This window comes from Plectropomus leopardus, chromosome 21, assembly GCF_026936395.1.
Source record: "Plectropomus leopardus strain MGB_pleo_1.0 chromosome 21, ASM2693639v1, whole genome shotgun sequence".
Classification (NCBI taxonomy): domain Eukaryota; kingdom Metazoa; phylum Chordata; class Actinopteri; order Perciformes; family Serranidae; genus Plectropomus; species Plectropomus leopardus.
In genome coordinates, this window is record NC_142196.1 from 9,474,221 (window position 1) to 9,497,172 (window position 22,952).

At 39.8% G+C, this 22,952-nt stretch overlaps 1 protein-coding gene across 2 annotated transcripts in view; it reads right to left on the bottom strand.

Annotated features, from left to right (window-relative positions):
* The window catches only part of mmp16a (matrix metallopeptidase 16a (membrane-inserted)), an 84,610-nt gene that overhangs the window by 15,916 nt on the left and 45,742 nt on the right, over positions 1-22,952 (bottom strand). For both annotated transcript variants that reach the window (XM_042510583.2, XM_042510582.2), the window contains 2 exons: positions 16,663-16,824; positions 10,027-10,244 (listed from right to left, as the gene is read on the bottom strand). In XM_042510583.2, coding sequence (XP_042366517.1) covers positions 10,027-10,244; positions 16,663-16,824 — 380 coding nt within the window. The remainder of the gene's footprint in view (positions 1-10,026; positions 10,245-16,662; positions 16,825-22,952) is intronic.

Consider the following 22,952-nt stretch of genomic DNA (forward strand, 5'->3'; position numbering starts at 1 on the left):
AGCAGTGCTGGGTATGTCACGCATACTGTCTCATGATAATGCATGCAGAGCAATGAGGTTGAATTACCATACGCTCTCTGTAGGAATATAAATTCTGGACTGCTTGACGGCATTAACAAACTGTACCTACCAATGAGTTTTTGTCAGTGGAAAGTTTGTGAAGTGGAACGCAAACTGCAGAAATTATCCTGCAAGTTCCGTTAAAAGTTAATACTGTACAACTCATCACTGCATGACGTTTGTGGCCTGCTGAGTTCACTTTTGGCTTCACATAAATGATGGTAACTGCTCTGCCTTTAGTTGATACTTCAATGAACAGGTATTTTGACATAGATCAAGCAATGAGAACATTACTTCATTGGTACTCTGCTGGAAGAGTATTGTGAAACATAACTGGCAAAAACCCATTATGCAAACATAAAGGCCACGAAAGGACTACTGATTAAGCCCAAGGGATCCCCTGTGTCACAGCCTCTGTTTGAAGTGACTGTTGTATATCTCTTGTTGGAAAGTCAATCAAATGACATAAAGAGACTTAAAATGACTGCAAAGAGATACAAAAAAACTACAAAGAGACAACAATGGCCACAAAGTGACACGAATAGACTATAAAGCAAGACTAGTAACTGCAAGAGCAAGGATGTCTTGCTCTTATATGTAGATATTGCAGGTGGAAGCCTTTAACATGTTTGTGGAGTTAACTGACTTGTACTACTGCGCTAATTTCAGCTCCTTTACTGGCGAGATGCAACAACACACTGTGTACACAGTTCTGCTCTACTGGCAATGAGAAAACAGTCTACGCATTTTTAGCAATTTTACCTGAGTTAATAAACCTGCGTGTGCTCACTAATCTTGGTAAAAAAAGGGGTATGAAATCTACTATAAGTAATACACTGACTATGGATGAATATCTAACACAGCTCTTTTTCATGTGATCTGAATTATCCATTTAATAGGAATAAAATAGAAGGACAAAAACACATATTCTTAATGTTGCTATCCATGATAAATGACAAATAGCAGGAAAAAAAGAATCTAACAATGAGGTTTAAACTAAAAAGCTAATCCAGCTCAGCCCCGGGTGAGCTTCTGCTGCTGCTGTGTGTGTGTGTCTGTGTGTGAGTGAAGAGGTGAGAATATGACAGACAGTGGTGTTAGGATGACAGTGTTGCTGATCTCTCACTCGGTTAATGTGACACATACACTTTCTTGGCTTGACTGAGAGCAGAATGCAGGTGTAAATAATTCAGAGAGGTAGAGGATTAGGGTTGAAGCTGAGAACACAGTATCTATCAGCAGAAGAGAACTTGTTCTGTTTTTGTGTACTATGTATTTTTCCCTTCTCAAAGAATCGACTGGAACAAAACTTCTCTAAACCACATTAACGTAACTGAACAACATAACTTGTAAATAATGAAGTATGACCTTGAAATGCAGTCGCTGTGGTACTAAGAGCTGGTTCAACTTTTCAACCTGCAGTTGTTTTTTTCCATCACTCTTCATTCTCATAAAGCAGTTTTACTGTTTATACATGTGGCAAAATATCAATATAATAGAATAATATAATATTAATAGAATAATTCATTATTTTAAACAATATGCATGTATATATATATCAGATGCCTTTTGCAAGTATTCAAGTATTTAAACCTTTAAACTCTGTGCAAATTGGTGCGTTTTTCTTAAAAAAAAAATGGGAAAAAAGGCATTGCACAACTTATTCCAACATCTAGGGGAAAAGAAATAAGAGAGAGAAAAAATATTTTCTAATTATCATGATTCCATATTAAACATTATATTACAGAATTATTAAAAAAAATTTCTTGTTAATTTTTTATGTCATTTCCCCTTAAGTAGTTCATTGCCTCCTCCCTATGTTTTTGAGAGAAATCAAGCCAATTTGGTCAGGGAAGGGTTAATCTTTATTAAAAACTAAGCTAACTGTCTCATATTTTATATTTAGCATGAGATGTTTAAGAATCTTACAACATCTGTAAAAGACTATGTATCTATGTTGATGATATAGTAGTTAGCTATTTCTTAGCATTTCTACCTTACAAACGTGAAAAAAAAAACTAACTGGTGTCATTGAAAAGTCTTTCACATTTTTGAGAGCACTCAGACACGATTCTAGGTGTCACGGTTCTCCATTTCTTTCCTCCCAGTTACAGAAAGGAGAAAGATACTGATAAGAGTGGACAGCTCACTGCCCACTTGGCCACTGTGTTCTCATTAATGGATGTCGGAATCAAAGCTTGTCTCCAACATCAGCGGCCAAGTGGCCAATCCTGCACTGCAAGGCACCCTCCGGCATCCCAGAATCCCCAGCTCTAAATCTGTCCACATCAAGGAAGGAAGGTCTCTCAGTGACTGGCAAGACCCTTGTGATTACACTTAAGACTAGTGGAGAGGTGGAGGAGGAAGAGCCTGGCAGTTTCCTTTATTATAGGCTGTCTCGGGATGAGAGCTGGACTGATGAGGGAAGTGTTTTTCTCTCTTTTGTACCTGACTGTAGGCAGCGCAAGAGGCTCTGATTGCATCTATGCAATGGTCTGCAGTTACAAAGTTTTGAGCTGGCAAATCATGCATTATAATCAGGCGCCGAGCAGAAGTAAACTCAATAAAATGACTTTACCACCATTGCTAAATCATTGCTTTCCAAAATATGTATTCTTTCAGGCTTTTACATAAGGGCTGTCGTGAACTATGGCCCTTTAAATGACTTTAAATGGAAGTCTGTGGAAAAAAAATTCAACTTCTCTCTACAAATAACAAGAAACTCATGTAATGTCATTGTGGTGATCTTAAAATGACCGTCCCGTTATATTAAAGCTTAAAAAGAAGCATGTTCTAGGGGAATACCTGCACTAAAACCTTAAAGCCTGGATTGGATTTCCTGGCTCTCCAAACTGACAAGATGGCAGCGAGCCATAAACTCATATCCAGACTTCTGAAGTCTGCTGGACGATGTCTGAGACTATATGTCCATATTTTACTACACTCCAAGCCTGAGGGGAAATGCGCGGACTCTTGGTAACTTGCTGTCTGGTCGCTGTCTGACAGTATAAGTGATGAGGTCACAGTCTAGTACACTTTTGGTACAGCAGGAGAAAAAAGCTGGAGAAAGGCCCTGTCCCTGTGTGCATGCATATACATGAATGAGCGACTCTCTACCATATGGCTTAAGAGTTCATAGAAAGTTGAACCCGAAGTCCCTGCAGTCATAAAAGTAGGTAAAAAAGGTAGCTGTGTAATTTCAGTGAAGCATTTACTGGTGACACTGGATCTACACGGCCACACAGATGACTGTGTGAACCTTAAACGACCCTCTGTTACCCCACCGGAGAGACAAATGATCAACCGTAAAGCTACCACCTTAACAAGCATGACTCCTAACCTGCCTTTGTAGATTAACGCTCCTCAGATATATCAGGCACCTCTCAGCTTTGCTGGGAATGATACTTCTTACATCTAAAGTTCATCTGCAATAGCTGCAATAGTTCTGTTAATAAAAATTAGACTGTTTGGCTGTAAAATCACATCTGATCTTGTCACTCTTTTCCTTCATGGTATCCTGCAAAGTGTGCAATGGTTTCCCACACATTAATTTATTTGTGGCGGCCCAAATATATATATCATGCCGTTATTCATTGCACCACACTCTTGGAGAGCAGAACATACTCTGGGCACAGATGGAGCAGCAGAACAGCAGGTGCAATGAAAGTGACACTTAATCATTAATTGGGCTGGGTCTAAAGTTTGTATTTCATCTATTGATCTAATTGGACCAGGTATGGATATCAATTATCCATCCCACTAAACACACAAACTACTGCTGAGGAAAAAAAAACAAACAAACTTGCTTTCAGCACCCACGTTGAGCAGCCAGACTGTTCACACTGTTCGCTGCTGATTGGCACAGACAAACGTGCTTCTGATGGGCATGGCCTGGAGACTGCGTGCTGGTTTACAATTAACATATCGGGGCGCTTCCGCATCAATTGTGAACGCAGTCTAAATCAAGTCAAGTCAAATCAAGTCAATTTTATTTATAAAGCCCATATTCACAAAACATGGTTTGCCTCAGAAGGACATCACTCTGTCCTTAGACCCTAAATGCTATGATGATGTCATCAGGGTCATATTTGCTTCGGCTCTAAATTTGGGGGTGTGGTTTTTGGAAAAAGTGGACATTTAGGAGACAGGGGGATCTAATTAATGATGGATTGCATTATGGGAAGTGTAGGATGCAGCTTTTTCAAAGCATTACTCAAACTGTGGATTAAATATCAGGTTGTCTTATCCTCTGCTTCACAGTTTTCTTTTTCCTATTTTTAATTTGTAATAATTATTTCTCTTGTGTGTACGCCAACTTTATATAAGGGCAATAATACATTTATAATTTGTCCCACATTGTATTACCAGACACTGATAACAAACATCTATATCCTGCTGTAATATGGAAATCATTTGCCTTCACGGCTGCATAAAATTGCATATGGAACAGTTTTTCTCAGCAGTTCTTGATGAGCTACACTACTTGCATCTGGAAGTGGAATATTTAAATATTTGGAAAACAATAACCTCTGTCTCTGTGGGGGGAGGTGTTGGTTTCACCATTCTGGTTTGTGATTTTTTTTTTTAAAAAGGCCTGTGGATGCAGGGCTCTGTCCTAGTACACATCATTAACGTGACTCACTTACTAAGCAAGCAAAGGCTCTGAAAGGCTAGCACATGGGGCAAAAAAACTTTTGTTCAAACTTCCTTGCATCCTGTGTATTGCAAAAGTAGATTGAGAAAAATGTTCTATTTACATGTAAATTATTGTGAAAGTAATCTACAAAACTGTAGACTTCAAATTACTTTCAAAGGCAGAACACAAGCAAGCTGGAATAATCACATACAAAGTTGTGACAGACATATTCTTCAGAGATTTGGTATGAATGAGGTGTTCTTCTGTCATTATCCAACTATAACTGATACTGTTTCCCTTGCCTCTTTTTGGAGACCAACAGGTTCCACTTTGATTTGTGCTGACAATGTGGATCTTAATATTTGGTCCTTGTGTTGCAAAAGCCCAATGTGGATCATTATTTTTCTAAGTGAGAGTAAAGAAACATTTTAATTCATCCTCAACCTCAGTGCCTTTGCTGTATTTCACGATATAAACTCTCGTAAAGTCATCTCTGTCAGCCTCCCTTTTTTTTCATTGCTGGACCACCTGTGGACTTCAGGGGCTGTGAGACTGCTGAGATCTCTGCTATAATGACTTGGCATTGACTCGACTCCGCTCTTCCAAAACAATCAAGTGGGGACGGTGGGTTTAGCCAAGCTGTGTGGACCAAATGGACCTACACCATGAAGTAACCCAGCAAACAATCGTATAATCAAATAAATAAATAAATAAATAAAAAAAGAAGGAAGAAATCACCCTTATAAATGGTAGTAACCAGAGACATAAGTTGAAATAAAAACTGCAACAAACAGTCAGCACAAGCTGTAAATCCTTTCAACTCAGTCAGCCAACATTTTAACTAGTCTTAGTCTAATACGTAAACCTTGGCATGCCCTAAAGGGAATAAATCTAGCTCTGGAGCAACACAAACATCTCCAATTAGGAGTCCAGATCAACTGTTTTACAATTGGGCAGCTTTGTCTACCAGGAGGAAAGAAGGCATTAATGTGATACCTCAGTCCTCTTGGAGAAAACTGGCACACCGCTCACTGAGAATCAAGAAATATTAGGACCACCTGCTCCTCCTGTGAAACTCACTTACAGAGTGGATCCAAGTCAAACCAGTCATCCCTTATTGATTTCACTTTACTAAACACATTTGATTCACGGGCTGAGGCGTGGATTACGCAAAAGGGCAACACAAATCATTTATGAGTCATAATGTTACTGGTGGTCCTAATGATGTGAACGCAGTGAATTTACAACTGCACTTACATGTGCGCTGTAACAAATCTTCTCTCTCCGTCAGTCTTTCCCCTCCGCTTCGCTACACCTTTGGAAAAATGTGAGCTGGTGCTACTGCTATAAAAGCCAACAGAGCGAAACATTCATCAAAGCCCTCAAAAAATGATGGAGCCAGGGGCCCTCTTCACATCACTGGTAGTGATGATATTTTTATTTTCATATACATAATTCTTAAACCTGACTTCAAGTTTGGAATCACAGACATGTCTGTTTATATCCTTTACATGTTGGTTGTTTTTTCAGTTCCTCCTCCATATAACACTGCAGTCTTCTGTGCACAAGTGATAATTTAGTTATGACCCGTGGGCCAGACTGGATGCCGCTATTTTTTTTTTTATTTAACTTGAAAATTAATTGATTTACACTCTGTTGTGTTTTCTGTACTTTGCAAATAAGATGCAAGAGTGTATAAAAAGCCTCATAGTAGAACTTAACAAAAAAAAGTACCGGTGGAGAATCTCTTGGGCGTAAATTCACATGCCGTTGGATAGCAAAGGTATGACCCGACCTACTCTCCCTTTGATTGGCTAATGCTTGTTACCTTTGTTGGTTTGGTTCACACAAGAGGACTAAGATTGGTTAGGGTAAGGGTAAAAATGTCAGGGTACACCAATGAGAGACAGAGTAAAGCAGAGCAGGGACGGTCATGCCTTTGGCATCCAAGGAAATGCAAATTTGCTCCCCAAAAAACTCTGGGCTGAGCCCTGAATGCCCTCAAATCCTATGAACACCCCGATGCTACTGTGACTTGCTTCTGCTGTGAATGAATTTGCCTCTTAGCAAAGATGAGCAAGGATAGCAAATGTGGAAAGGTTAAAAACAAAAATGCACAGATTAACTTATCTTTACTTTTTAAAATCTATTCATTTTATCTGATAGATATTATTGGTTTTCAAGTGCCCACTTGCCTCCTGTTATAATGCAAAAGTGGGGCAAAACACTATCCCTGACATCCAATATACAGCACTATGATACATACTGCCATACCTCATTACCCCTTTGCTTAGGGGTTAATTATGTACATTTCATTTTCAGCATTAATTGGAAAGCTGGCTGTAATAAGCGGAGAGTTTAAACAAAGAGGGGGAGCCATGCTGTTTATGCTGAGCAGCAGTTTGCATGGGTGGCCCCTGTGGATCAGCCTCCACAGTGTGCTTGGAAACTCATTTGGCACACAAGGACTATGTTTTTTTTGGTTTTTTTTTACTATGAACTGAGCTAATGCTCATATGTAAGGTTTCTAAAAACTTTTAGTAAGGTTAACTCTGCAAGATAAATATAAGCGCAATACAAAAGAAACAACAGCAATTAAATAGATAAATCTAGCAAACTAAAATGCTTGTTGTCACATTTACACTCAGTTGCTAAAAAGCTGCTCGCTGGCAAAAAACATCACATCTCAGCAACTCACCTTGTCATTGCAAATATTAATTGTAAGGCAATTCTGGTAGCCTGATGGTTAAAACATATATTAAACTGTAACGTTGCTTGTTTGAGTTCAGCTGCAGACCTTTGTTGAGACTGTCTGTCTCTCTCTGCTGTGAGCTATAAAACATAAAGTCAAAAATGCTATTAAAAAAGCTATTAAAAAGAAAAAGAAAATGTTAATTGAGAAGTCAAATCATCCATTCAAGCAGGAGAACAGACAGTATATGAACTCATATGACACTCAGGTTATTGAAAGTTTTAAACTAGTGTTATTACTACGTAACAAATACATGGAAGCAGGATGAGCAGCAAAATCATTTCAGGTTTGGCTTTTCCTAAAGGACAATCTGTAAGATTGGAAGAGGTACAACAGGAGAAAGGCTCATTTTATGCTCTGGCATGATGAAGAAACAAAGAGATGTTTACCTAATGCACATTTCCAAGGAGCCCGACATTAGGGAAAAGATCAGATTTGAAAAAAAATTGCACGAATTAGCCAAAATTCTTTAAAAAAGAGAAGAGACACCTATCTGTGCATCACGGGCTAATCGTTGTCAAAGCCTTGGTAAAATAATTTGAGAACATGTTAGACGTAAAAAAGCATCAAACTAATGTTTTGATTAGTTATGACAACATAAAGTACAGGGTATGGCATGTTCAAACTACAGAAATTATTCTCCAAAAAGTTCTATGACAAACTGACAATTTTAAGCCCACAGATACTGTAGAGGTGTTTTTAGAGTGCGGCTGGCCTTATACTTTGGGCTGAAGTGATTGCTTGAGAATCTTGAGTAACTCAATGACAAAAACTTTTAATTCATATAACTATAAACAGCACAGGGTGTTTTGCAAAGATAATTATTACTGTCACGGAACAGGCTTAGCTGTGGACAGGAGACATAATTTAATGGCGCTGATTGCTAATAGAGGAAGAAAGACAAAACAGGTAGGGGCAAAGACAACTGACAGGCCAGGGGAAATGACAGAAATGTCCAAAGTTTCAAGCTTAACCTAAACTAAAACTCTGTATGGTTCGTCCGTTGTAAAATCGCAGTAGCTTACCACAGTTTCACCAAATCAAAGCTTCCGAATCTCGACAGAAAGCATCCAGTCTACAGAACTGACCCGAAGAAGGAAGAAAAAATCAGTGTGATTTCTAGTTTAGAGTTGCTAAGGAATTGAGAGAATAATCAGTAGAATACTCGATTCCTAAAATAATTGATAGCTGTGGCCTTACTTGTACTCTTCACTTCCTAAACTCAAAAACAAGTTGGCCGATTGCTGAACCTCCTTTTTGTCTCCACAGTATCTCTGAGCTTTGCAGAAATCTCATGATCCTCATCACCCCATTGGACCAGGTGGGAGCAGGGTGACAGCAGACGCAAAACACGTCATGCAAAAGAGAGGGGGTGTATTAAGACTATTGTAGATTGCATCTACAAAAACAAACAAACATAAAAACCAGAGACTGTGAGCTTTGAGTTTAACTTTGGTTAAATATCTTCACAGTTAGCAGCTTTGATTCCAAGCTGGATTTCTTTTTTTGGAGGTAAAAGAACACAGTCAGAGAGGGGGCAGAGAGGACAGAGAGGGTTTTTCCCCTGGCTCCACAAGCCTCTTATTTAACCATTGAGTACTATCTATTTATATCCGCAGAAAAATACAGTCACACTCACATAAAGCATCAGCAGCACTCTTTCTCCTTTCTGCAGACAACACAGGACATCTTTGTGTTGCCCCAAGGTTTTTCTCTGTGTCTTACCGCATGTTGCCAAGGTCTAGTGCTCACAAGCTTAGACCATGGATAAAGATGCATTAAGGGACATGTGTACCTTTTTTCTCATGCAAGGGAATGAAAACCAGGCTCAAGTTTGTTAGAAGAAAGGAAAACTGTGCTGCGCTGCGTGTGGTGTGGTGTTTCTTCTTGGCAAAATATCCAATTTGTCCAAATTCTTGCTCAAACGGCCCCCGAGTAATCTGAATAGTGCTCATTTTAGACATAATAGCTCCTTTAATTATACACTGAAATAAACAGGCACTAATTATAAGATAATTGAGGAGAGTCCACCATATTTCTACATGTAATAACCAGTGTTAAACTTTTTACGCCGAACAATCAAAACCAACTTTTCTAACAACGTGCAGAAAAAACACAACAACGTAATTTGTATTACATCCAAGTGAGCCATTTCCACATTATGCACACTTTGCACAAACTGAACATGTAGCAGATTAGCAGAAAAACTCCCTCCCTCTGTACACGTAGGTAATCCTCGAGGCTCTCTAGCTCTCTCTCTCTCTCTCAGGGTGTCTTCAAACCTGCAGGCCATTTCCAGTGGTCTGAATCAATGGATAAGTTATATCACACGTTACTTGTTATAGGCAGAGATCTCATGCAAGAAAGGACTCTCTTCAGGCAAATGGAAATATGATATGGAACTACCCTTTCAACGACGTCTCACAAGTTTGTTTGGCCAGTTAAGACTAATTGCTGTGCTCTCACATTGCCAAGAGATCCATGTTTGGGGTAAAATATCCCCAGGGTTCACTCTTCAAAACAAACCAAAAGTGAAAATGCCCTGGGTTTGTTTTGATATCACAGACTCTTGACTTACCTTGAAGACGAACATCTCTCTCCTCAGTATGGCGAGGGTGTTGAAGCCTCCATCGCAGATGTTGGGTTTAGCGTTGGGGTGGGACGGCCTGTCTCCTGGGGGCAGCCTCGGAGGTCGTGTCTGCCTGTCTGGCTTACGGGGATCTGATGGAGGATGGGAGCGTGGAGGGGGCGCCGTCGGCAAAGGCTTGGTGGGCTGGGGAAGCTTATCGGGAGGCCCTGGAGGAAGTCAGAGAATATATCTCACTTGTTGTGATACATGTAGCTGTCACATGTAGCACTTGCAACCACAAATTCTACCTTTTTTAACCACTTTCTAGAGGCGAGTGGTTTCATTTGAAGCACACTCATACCCTACTGCACAGCAATGATAAATACATAACAATAAATGCAGATCAATGCATGTGAAAGATGTTAAGTTGCTCTCATTCAGCAACTGCAAACTGTAAAGAAATCAAGGAATCGTGTAACATTTTGGAGAAATAGGTTTCCTTGCTTTATTCCTGAGAGTTAGATAATATTATATATTATATAATATTATATAAAAAAGATTGATAAGACTCTCAAAGGCTAAATATGACGCTGCAGCCAGCAGTCGGTTAGCACAGCTTAGCACGAAAGCTGGAAACGGAGTGAAACAGCTAGCCTTGCTCTGTCCGGCGGTTACAAAAACTGCCTACCAGCCTTTCTAAAGATTGGTAATTAACACATGACTTTGTTAGGCAACCAGTGGCGGCTGTTCCTTATCAGAGTGACGACTAGACCAAGGAAGTCACTGCTCTCAGCCAAGAAATAGTCACGACCATAGAGATTAAACAAACAAGATAAAACATGCAGGAAACCATCTTTCATCTCTCCCTTTTGCTCTCTCCTTCCTATCGGCACTGTGAAACATAGTGTGGCGGACATTATAGGCAATGGAAAATCCAGTATACAAATCATTTTCCTATACACTGATTGACTAGGGTGTTTAAGTTGCTGTTTAATCAGTAATATGTTTAGGTGGCTGGAGTATTTTGTTGCTTTTGGACAGAGCTAGGTTCGTTGTTTAGGATAAGATAGCCTTTATTGATCCACACACTGAGGAAATTCACTTGTTACTGCAGCTCAGTGCAACATTTCACAGGGAGATTGCACTCTGAGGTAGGTTTAGGTGGAGGAATAATAACATATTTCTCCTGTTTCAAGTTTGTGCTAAGCTAAGCTAACCAACTGCTCTAGCTTTATATTAACTGTAAGGACAAGACATGACAGGACATTTTTCTTTTCTAACTTTACAATTATATTATGGATGGGCAATTTCAATAACATAAATATTACGATTTGAGACTTGATATATCGTCTTAGAGCATTGTAATATTGAGAGTGTTTTCTTTTCCTGGTTTTAAAGGCTGCATTACACTTAAGTGATGTCATTTTCATTTCCCCTTACCCACTTAGTCCTCATCTCCATAATACTGTTGACAGAGGTATTTGTTAAAAAAGAGTTTGATATTTTTCTCCAATAAAGAAAAAGTGTATTGGGAAAAACAGAAAATGAGTTAAAGACAGCTAATGATTGGTGACTGATTCCAGGAAACATTTATTTCAGACTCTTAAAATTGCAGGAGCCTTGAGTCAGGTGGGATAGAACTGGTTTATAAGTGCAGGAATTATTAGATATTTTCAGATGTAAACATAGATGCAAATTAAGTGTGAACAACTTATATTATAACAGTTCCATTTACAGCCAACTCTCCACCTGAGCTTGCAGGAGAGCCAAAGGTTTAAGCCAAGTTACAAGTTTTTCACCTGTAACTGAAACCACAGTGGCAAAGGACAAGGTTAGACGAGAAGAGGAAATTAAGCAACAAGGGTGAAAACAAGACAAAAAAAACAATCATAACAAACACGAGTGATAAAAGAAATGATAGAAAAACAAGATAAGGTCATGCAAACATCAGTGAGTAGTGCCTAACACTGCCAAGTTTAGGGATGCAGCTCACCGAAGCATAATATGATAGGTCAAGATGAATAAAACAAAAATAAAAAGCACACCAGGTAAAAATGTATACAATGTAGGGATAAAAATAAAATGTCCTCCCAAATGGAGGCCTGGACATGCCTCGGCATCATTTCACATTCATGATTTACATGGGAGAAAGAGGGCGAGAGACTTACAGAGGAAAAACAGAGCAAAGAGCGAGGTAGAGGGAGGCCAAGCAAGTGGGTTGTGTGTATGAATAATTGAGCACATGACGACGCATGAATAACACACTGTGTAACTGTGAATGCAGGGATATGAGTCGCCATGTGTTAATTGGGGCCAACAGTACAGGAATAGATTACTTCAATATGAAAGATGCAAATGTGACAAGCTACACCTCTCCCCACCCCTAACCCATGGAAAGTATCAGTGAGTAATGGTGGCATGTATAAATAATGGCCTTGAAAGCTACTGTAAACATTCAGGAGTTATGAATGATTAAATGACTCCACAAATGATTCAAAAGTCAGTGAATGAAAAGCGGATTAGAAAGAACTGAATGAGCAACCAATCATTTATCTGAAGGAGTCGATATAGTGAGCAATTTAACAAAGACAAACTGTCAAGTTGATACACTAGCTGATCATGGGATTAGGAGGGAACGCTACTCTGCTACACATCTGCCAGTCCGCACAACTGATCAGCGGGGCTGCACGAGAGATTCCATTCACTGACTGAATTAAATCCCCTGAAATACATCCCAGATTAGCAGAGCCAGAGCGCTCTGCGGTTATGTAAGCACTGTGAAGACTCGCTGTCAGATGGACATGTAGACAAACATGCAAATGCGTAACAACATTATGGTAAACCCATGACATGGAAAATTAAACACGGCATTGGGCAGATTTGGGGTCATTCAGTTTATAGTAAGCCACTGGGCCACTTCATTATATTCCCAATGATCTGGAGATCTTCGGGTGGTCCTACATATCAGATCAGAGGTCGCCCATGTGTCATTGAGGCCCAGCCAATCACAGAGGCCCACTCATTTCACTGATTAGTACATTTTAAACCAACGATCAGGGATCTAACCAGTGAGCTCAGGTGGTGCAGTGATTGGGTAGAGTGATATTCTGTATACTCCTGCGCCTGGACAGAACATGAATGGAAACCACTAGCCTAGAATGAAAACAAAGAAGCTTGAAGAGTGTCCTTTCAAGGGTAATCCAGCAATTCACCTCAATAAAATCAGGGTCTTACATGAGTAGCATTAAAAAAAGATCAGACTCAATAGTGGCTGAGATATACTACCTATTAAATCCCAATATGGGTCTACATCCAAAGCAATGGATCCTACAATTATCTTTATGCATACTTATTCCATTTTGATCATACTTATTCGTGATAAGTATGAAGTATTATTGATTTTTATGTTCACTAACTTCTGAAAAAATATACTCTGACAATCAGTATCATATACTGACTTATTATGTAGTATAGATTTGAGACATGCCAATAAGTATGTGTCACACATACTCAAACAGTTACGAATGTGATGCTGTGTAATATTAGATTCTAATTTACTAAACTATACAGTCTAAATGCCAAATTAGTAATTTTATTACTTATACCATCTTTTATACAAGTTCTGAGAGGTAGTTCACTGTGATCTAGGGCTGCAACGTACAATTATTGTCATTATCAAATGATCTGCTGTTTAAGTGATGTTTTCAAATTGCTTCTTTTGTCTAACCAACCATGCAGAACCCAAAAGTTTTTCATTTACTATCATGAATCACAAAGAAGAGCAACAACTTCTCACAAATGTAAAAGCTGGAGTCAGTAAATGTTTGACATTTTTGGTTGAAAAATTGCTGAAACAATAAATCCACTATTAAAAGAGTTAACGATTACGTTTCCTTTCAATTGCTTAATTGATTATTTGACTTATCATTGCAGCTTTAGAGTAATAATGACTATGATCCAGTGTACATCTTGCATTAAAGTGCGCTTTGGGTGTTCTGTTTGCACGTGGATCCGTACTGCAAGTGTGCCCAAAATGGACGGGGGATATATTGTGATGCAACTGGCCAAATAGTATGAAATCCAGTTTGTGATGTGTCAAATGCCAATCAATGTTTTTGCCTCTGTTGTATTATAAATTTGGTGAAATTCTGTATAACATATTCAAATATGTATGCACCTACTGTGCAAAAGACTTTCCTCCTTGAGGACAAATACACTACATTTCTACTTTGACCTCAGCACTAAGGAGAGAAAAAGAAAGCTAAATGTCCAAAAGTTTAAGAATGAATCGATCCTCCACATCAAGCGCATCCTACCGCTGTCAGACCTTTTCTTCCCACAATTCACCGTGTGATCCGGCCTGGCTCCCACTGACTACAAATCAAAGTCCTAAATCCAACATCTCTCTCTCATTTACATTCCTACGCCTCTTTTCAATGTTAATATCTTACTCTTTCATTTCTTCAATTCACACATAATTCTCTTTACATCTCCTTATACCTCTCTTTATAGAAACTCATTTGTACGTTTTCTTCATTCAAACTCATCGCCACCATCTAATTCATTTACATGTTAACTGCCTCTGTATTGCAGTATTGCCTCTGTTTAGTCTCCGCACATCTCTGTTGCCAGGAGAAAGAAAAGGAGGCCAACTGCTGCTGGAAAAGAAACGAGACTGAGAGAGGAGCTGCCATCACTTGTCCTGCCCTTCAACTCTTTGTACAACTGAGACGGGGAGGGAGGGGCAGCAGCGGAGAGGAGTTAAACGCGAGAGGGATGAGGAGAGATTTGATCGCTTGCCCAGGTCTGTCACTCCCAGAGGGACGTGCCCTGACCATGTAAGCAGATGGCAGGTTCTTTTGTGTGTGTGTGTGTGTGTGTGCAGCCATTCATGTGACAGACCGGAGTCATCTCAGCAGAGTGTGACTGGTTTACAGCCTCAACAGCTGTACGGGACAACGCTGTCACTCCCCAACAAGTTGTTTTTGAACTTGGATGTCAAACTGAGGTTGGGACGATAACATGAAAAATTCACGGCTCTAAAAATTATAGGTTCCTCCACGACATGTCACATAAAAGAGCACGTGTCTACATTGAGGTCTCAGCAACATCCACCCTAATGTTCCACTAATTCAACTCTGGGAGTGTAAAAATGAAGCCTACACTGATGCTTACATAAATCCATTACCGTCAAATTGAATTTCACACTTCTGATACACCCGCCCCAGAGCTACATCAGCTTTATGAGCAGACAAAGCACAGCAATCATCTGACGACTCAAAATGTGTGTCAATGAGGAATGTGTAGGTGCTCTGATGATGAAGCGCTCATCTCCTGTGATCTTAAATCTAGGTCTCAATCTCAGATCTGGGCTTTATCTGGCTAACCAAATAGTCACTGTGCTATAACTGGGTTAGAATAACACAGACACTAGGGCAGGGCAATATGGAGAAAATTAAAGATCCTAATACAACACAAAATATCTCTGTATTTCACCGATATTGTAGGGTTGACTATTCCTATTTCCACAAAGATATTTTTGATAATTAGTAATGTGGTTATGATATTCAAGTGGGTAAAAGCAAATAATAAAACTGCTACAAAAGTCTGCTAAGTTCAGAAAATTATATTACTTTACTGTTTTTCAGCCTTTAAAACAAGAAAAAGACAACGTTTTTGATATCATATCCAAAATCCAAGATCACAGCTAGTCTCTTATCACACTATCAATATAATATCTATAAATTGCTCAGCCCTAACAAAAAATTCAGTTTCAGTAATGAGAGATCCAGTTATGATGTCTAACTTCGGGCTTGTCCAAACCAGCATTTAAAAGAGTTACATTTTGCAGGGAAATCAATTTAATTAACTGAAATGCAACAATTCATGGACATTCTTGCAGGGCGAGTGTGAATCTTTGGTGAGCTACAAATAACACCAGAACTGGACTGATAGCTAAAGCCTCATTTAAAGTAGTGATGAGTGTTGTTTGACAAACATGATGTAATTCTGACAGAAATAGAGTGTTGCTTGACGTCATATTTTTGCAAAATGTGATTGGTGGTGTTATTATCGTTGTCATGGAGATAGCAGTTTTCAATCCATACAGACTCTGACCTGCATTCAGTGTCTCGGTAAAAAGAAGCAGCTGTCTGTCAGCAGCAGCTCCTGTGGAGCTGCGGGGACAGCGGCCAGTCAAACTGCCTTCAGCAGGCTGACAGGCAGCAGATATTTGCTAAACCAAAAATATTTTTTATGTTGGTACCAAGGTGAAAAAATCAACAATGGTAGTATTTATTGATTCGCTCCCAGCCCACCATGGCGAGCAAGGGGAATCTGCAGCTCACAGATTTGGATCTTATCAATCAAACGGTAAATTAGTTAAAGCAAAAATACAGTGGGATATTTGTGTGATTTAAACAGCTGTCTGTGCAGATTATGCTTCACTAAATAGAAAGAAATAAAACTCTGACAGAAAACAAAAACACAAGGAAGGGTCGTAACTACCATGGAGACAACTTGAAACCTTTTGCTGAAGCCTACATTGAGAATTATGGTTTAATTTCTGCCAAGCGATACTTACGAATGGGGTGAGAGCCCTGCCATAACTCAGGCCTAAATATCAATGAAGTCAGGAGGCCTTACCATAGATCTTCTGGATGCCCAGCAGGTCGTCCATGGGCAGTTTAAAGTTGTCCGTGTCCATGTACTGGTAGAAAGGAGCCATGATGGCTGTGGGGTCGTTGGAGTGTTCGAGGCCCAGTGCATGGCCGAGCTCATGGACCGCCACCAAGAACAGATCGTTACCTAGACACAGAGAGAGTGAAGGACGGGTGGGAAAAAAGAGAGAGCCTTCTGTTATTGCTGTGCTCAACGGTAAATGTGTTTGTAGCATTTTATATCTCTCACAAGTTGCACCTGTTCTGGTTGGCAGTGCCAGTGTGGCTCCTTCAAAATAAAGCCAAGTTTTGTACTGGCTGATTTAAATACAAAGCCTTCAAGGGAAAAGTTTTGGGTTAGTTCGCGGTTAGACTATAAAACAGCCCATGTACGGTGCTCACTAGAATCTGTATCCAAACACATGTGAATGTGTATGTATGAGCATAGATAATCCAATATTTATGCACCTCATGAGTGGATTATGTTGCGAGCCACAGCCACTGAAGGGATGTATTACACAGGCCTGTACACATGTACACATTCATATACACAGTCCCCCTCATAGAGCACTGAAACCCAGCGCTCTGTAATTAGCCTCGAGCTGTGGTAAGCCGAAGACTACATTGGGCTGACCTTTTGACTTAGAAGCCCTTTGTGGCTGACAACCAAGCCTCAACCCGATCCCAACTGTATTAGGTTTGGATATTTAGGATTTAAAGCCGCCCCCCCACATCCTATTCAAGTTCTTCAATTTACGTCACTAGCAACCAAAACAACAACAACAAAAACCACCCCTCCTCTCTGATGTTTCGCCAACATGTCGAATCCAACCCATAAAGAAACTCATCATCATTGTTGAGAAACTCATGTGTGTACAATTAGGGTTAGACTGCTATGTCTTATGTATAATTTATAATAGCACATTGGTTGTCTGTGGGAAGCTATTTATCTGATTCCAAGGAGACCTAAAAATAAATGCACTTCAAAGAAGAGCCTTTTCCACCCTTTCATGAATTAAATGTTATGGCAACAGTGATATCTTGGCATTAACATCACAAATTTAAAGACAATAAATACAGGTTAATCAGGTTTTTTTTTTTTCAAAAATTGGACAGGTCAAATTTTCTGCATGTACAATCCTCTGTTTCAAGGTTGTCCCTCCGATGCTCTCCACCGCTGCCGCTGTCTCTTTTCAGTTTTACCTTTCTCTCTTTTTCTTATCACACAGAGAGACTCGACAGGAATGAAAAAGAGCATAACTTATTCATTGCAATTCCTACTAAAGTGAGGCACTTATCTGCTGCAAATCTGTCACATGAATAACGCATCAGCAGATACAGACGGTGATTCAGATCACTTCTGAGCAGGTACAGTATAATGCTTAGGAATTTACGGACCAGACCACTACAGAGAGGCCTAATTGGAACCTTGTGGAGGATATTTGACTGTATAAATGTCAGTGAATCTTTTTAAGGCTTATGTAAAGGCCTCTATTGCATGGGTGTAAAAGGACACACAGACTGCATTTACACCCAGGGTTTTGCTGAAAAAGCTCCACTCTTCAGCCATTTCTTTCCAATGAAAGTAGATAGCTAGTAAAAATACAGAAACAGAGGGTAAATTTATGCAAGCTTGTAATATTGAACAAGTGTCTAGAGATAAAGTTATAGCAAGTAAAGAGAGGCGCAGAAGAGAAGGGAGATAAAGAGAAGAGAGAAACGGCTCAGTGAATTTGGAATCACTTGTGGAGGAAACAGGGTCAGTCCTCTGCAGCTGACGACCCATCTTTGGGCCATTTCCAATGATGGCTGTGTGAGCAGGAGAGTATCAGTGCTCACTGAAGCAGTTTTAAACAACATAATATCATTGGCTAATTAATTGTGGTACAGAAGCTAGTGCAATTATTGTGCACAAATGAGACAAATAGCAGGTTATTTCTTTTGGTAGATGTGTTGTTGGAGCAAAGAATTGTTGACACATTAAATTACTGTAGCATTTCCAGAAGAACATGTGTGTGTTTGCTGCGTACACTGATGCTGACTGCCATGATTTTTGAATGACCTTTTAAATAAGAAAATGTGTTCACCTTTATACTGTATATTGGCTGAGTTATGGTGGTTAACACAGGCTTTAAAAAAACTACTCTCCATTAGGCTTCAATGCATTATAGCAGTGGTTCCAAACTGGAGGGTTGCGGTCCAAAAGTGGGTTGCTATTCCAATCTGAATGGACCACAAGTGTCTCGTGAATGTGCCAAATTTGGAAAAAAACACGCTATTTTTGAAGTACAGTGAATTTTCAGCACAGAGCTTTTATTTTGAAGTGCTGTTTCTGTTTAGTCTTGCAATATGTTTTGTTTTTTTGTGTTCTAAGCCAAAATGTTTACCTTTTGTAAAATAAAATTGAAAGTGAGGCCATATATCTAATGTGTGGACCTTGCACTTATGACTCGGGAGAAATTGGGGTTAGGAACCACTGCATTACAGAATAAACTCATAAACTGAGTAAACAAATTGAGCAGTTTAAGATTTGAATTTAGATCCAAATTTCTACAATATATATGTGCTGAATTACACATACAATTGGATAGGGCTGCACACTACCACACTACATAGTTTTGTTTTTTTTAAAATCTTCATGGCAATGTCAACTTCTGCAATAACCACACTGCAATCAATACTGCACTCAGAGACATTTTGTGTGCTCCTCCATTTGTTAAATAATTGAATGTTGAAAATAATTTTGTGCCATTTTTTAAAATTCAACAAGCAATTTGTTCTTCTTTTTTTGAGCAGTTTCCTGAAAGCAGTAGAAAGACAGAGCTGAGTGCACTTGAGCTTCTGCACAGTTGGTCAGTGTAATTTTAGGTATGAATGGAGTTTGTATCACTGTCTTATACTGTAATTAAAGTGAGATTGAATGTGGCTACAATAGATTTCATCTGATAACAAATCAAAACTGTAAAAACTTACCACAAAGAAAAATCATATACAAACTACAATCACTGCTTCACGATTTTACGCCTCCACCAACCAGTCAAGCTGTGACAATAGACAATGTTTCAAATATGGATGCTTCACACACATTTTCAACTAGTGCGACACAAGATCTATACAATCATCACACTTGCAAAGTGGCACCCAATATTAGTGTCACTAATTCAGAATCTGAACAAATGTCTCCCCTTCTGTTACTGAGTTATGGCATTGAATAAGAAAAGTGTTTTTGCAGTACATTTGATGTCACAGAAAAGTTGACCTTTGATCTTTTGGATATAAAATGTCATCACCATTTTTTCCCATTAGACATTTGAGCGACACTTTGTTTGAGTCGTGGCCAAAAAATGTTTTTTGGAGGCCTCATTGACCTTTGACTCAAAATTTAATAAATTCATTGGGTAGAATTGGATAATGTGCCAAATCTGAGGAAATTCCCTTGAGATATAGCGACGGGCACCCTGAAAACATAAAACCTCTGGTCATGGCTGTCACCGGTGTGGAGGTTATCCTCAATACAGCCTCTCCAGTGGTAAGTTAATAGAAAGATGTGGGTCCATATTTTTGACAGTACTTAAGATCACACCATCAGGATTTCTAAAATCCCTGGTGTACTGTAAGACCGTTATGCAACCCATGCCTGATGGAGGTATAAAAACCCCCTGCCTGATTCAATCTATGAATTGTTCTGTCATTATCAAAACCTCAGAAATAACTCATTATATATGCTAAAGTAGGTACATTATATCAAATAACAACCTGGAGTGGTAGGAATTATGATGCTAAAGCACGTGCGATTATGCTTTTTAAGATTTTCTTTCACAGACGAATACGTACAAGCACATGAGAGCTGAACCAGTGCTGATACTACAGATGCTCTGGCCACATCAGCTGTGCAAAAGAGGGAAGGACTGTCTGTCTTTTTCCATCTCTGTCTTGTCTGTCCCTCAATCTTGATTCAGCCTTTCTTCCTCCAGGGGCCATTTGAGGTCAGTGTTGTTGTTGTTGATGTGTCGGTTGCTTATGTAAGTCACGCTGTGGTAGACAGGGACGTCCTGTTGGCCTCTGGGCCACAAAACAAAGCCGAGGAGATTTGCACTGCCTGGCTAATTATCAGCTGGATGGTATATACAGAGCCTACGTAGGGGATGGTTGAGAGTGGAGAGAGACGGGAGAGGGGATGAAGCAGACAGCTAAGGATAAAAGAGACAAAGAGGTAATGTGAGGGGAGAGTGTACACAAGGAAAGAAGAAGCGGAATGAAGGCGAGAAAAAAGTTACAGGACGGAGGGAGAGATGAGTGGGAGACAAAGACTCGACAGTCTAGATAATTACAGAGATAAAAAAGGTGAGGTAAACTGAGGAGAAAGGGCGTCTGGAGTGATAGCTGTGTGAGGAAAAGTGGGGAAAAAACACAAAATGATAAAGAGAGGGGGAAAAACTGAGCTGAGGAAAACGATAAGGCTCAGGACTATTTGTTATCTTGTGAGATGTCCTAATGTTCCCACAACCACAAAAGATGGAGATGATGAATTATACAGCTGTAACCTTTGACCGTGTCATTTGTAACATCACCCTCCTGTCAGTGGCTGTATCTCAGCTCCAAAACGTAAAGCAGAAAACAGAGCGAGAGGGCCTCAACAGCAGGATACAGATGAAGAAAACAATGCCAGGAGATGAAATACATTGCAAAGCTGTGCAGGGCTTGTGAGATAACCCACTGAGGACAACAGTTTCTGTGTTTGTGGAGGCTGCGGGGGATATATATATATATATGTATATATATATGTATATATATATGTATACATATATATATATATGAATGAAAGTGTATAATATGTATAAAATGATTTTGTGTTTGTTTTATGCTTTGGCATTAACATCATTTTGTTCATGCTTTAAAAGCTATTTGAATTTGAATTTGAAAGAAGAGCAGATGCAGGACATTTTTACTGTACTACAATCTAATATGTGCAATCCACTGGTTTGGGCAATAATTTCGCATAAAAACAACCCACTATTTAAATCATAAAAGCTACATTTGATGTAACAAAACAACATTTCCAGGACTAACTAAATTATTTTAAAGTTTTTTTCCCATGCTAAGTGGGCAGTGATCATGGTGGCAGCAGCAGTCTTGCCGACTCTCTCCTCCGGGTAGGTCAAGGTTGCTGCTAATGAGATAGTGTAGCCAAGAAGAAGAAGAAGAAGAAGAAAAAAAACACCATAAAAATAAAGAAGCGAAGATTTAGTGGAAGAGGTGGAGGAGGAGAGTCACTGGAGATTTATGATCAGTAGTACCTCTCTCTGTCTTTCCCCACAGGGCTGCCGTAAAGTAAACAGGGGTTGTGATTAGAAACCAGAAACCTCTACCTGCTCTTTGGCCATTATTTACCGGCCCCCTGCACATGTCACTGCTGCTACAGCCCATCTGCTAGCTGGGGGCACATGTGACATGGGAATACCTGGTTTCAGACATAAACACTCAGAGACAAACACGCACCGGCCCACAAATCAGATATGGGGCCCTGGACACCGCTGTTCAATTGCAATAATAGCTCAGGTTGTCAGCGCCGGCCTCCAGGGGCCTGTAACGCTCTCTGCTTCCCTACTGTTTAACTAAGCACCCGTGGTTCACTCAATACATGACATCTGATGTCAGAAAACAAGCTGACCGGTAGACCGTCCTCTTGTTAGCTTTTCCAATCTTTGAACCCCTTATGCAAGTCTATATTTTGTCTAGTGTGGACAAATTACCAGCTCCATCAAGGGACCAATTTTTTTCTCTCCAGTCAGGAAATCTTTCGAAAAACACAACAGCCCCTGCAACGTTAGCACCATATCATCATCTTGAACCGGCGAAAGCCCACAAACAAAGCTATAACAACCTCCCATTGTACACACGAGGATGCCCAGCAGAGGTTGGCCATTTCTAACTCCTCCTGCCTTTCCTTAGAAAACGCAGCAGCGACTGTTACTGCTGTTATCTCATTGCTGTTGTTGTTCTGTTCAAGTCCAAGCAAGCATAAGCACTCTCTTTGTCCCAGAGGAGCTCAAATGTTTCCCATTGTTCAGCCCCAACGACTCCCTGGGCGGCTGACACTGCACTTTCAGGAATGGTAAAACTTGTGCTGCCCAGTAAAGTTAATGCAAAAAAGGGGTTAAATTTCAGGAACGTTCCTGAAATTGCAATTAAAACCTTTTTGGACAGCAGGCAAGTGGTGCCTAACACGATGTTCCCCCTAAGCCCTGTGAGACGAGTGCACTTTCTTCAACACCA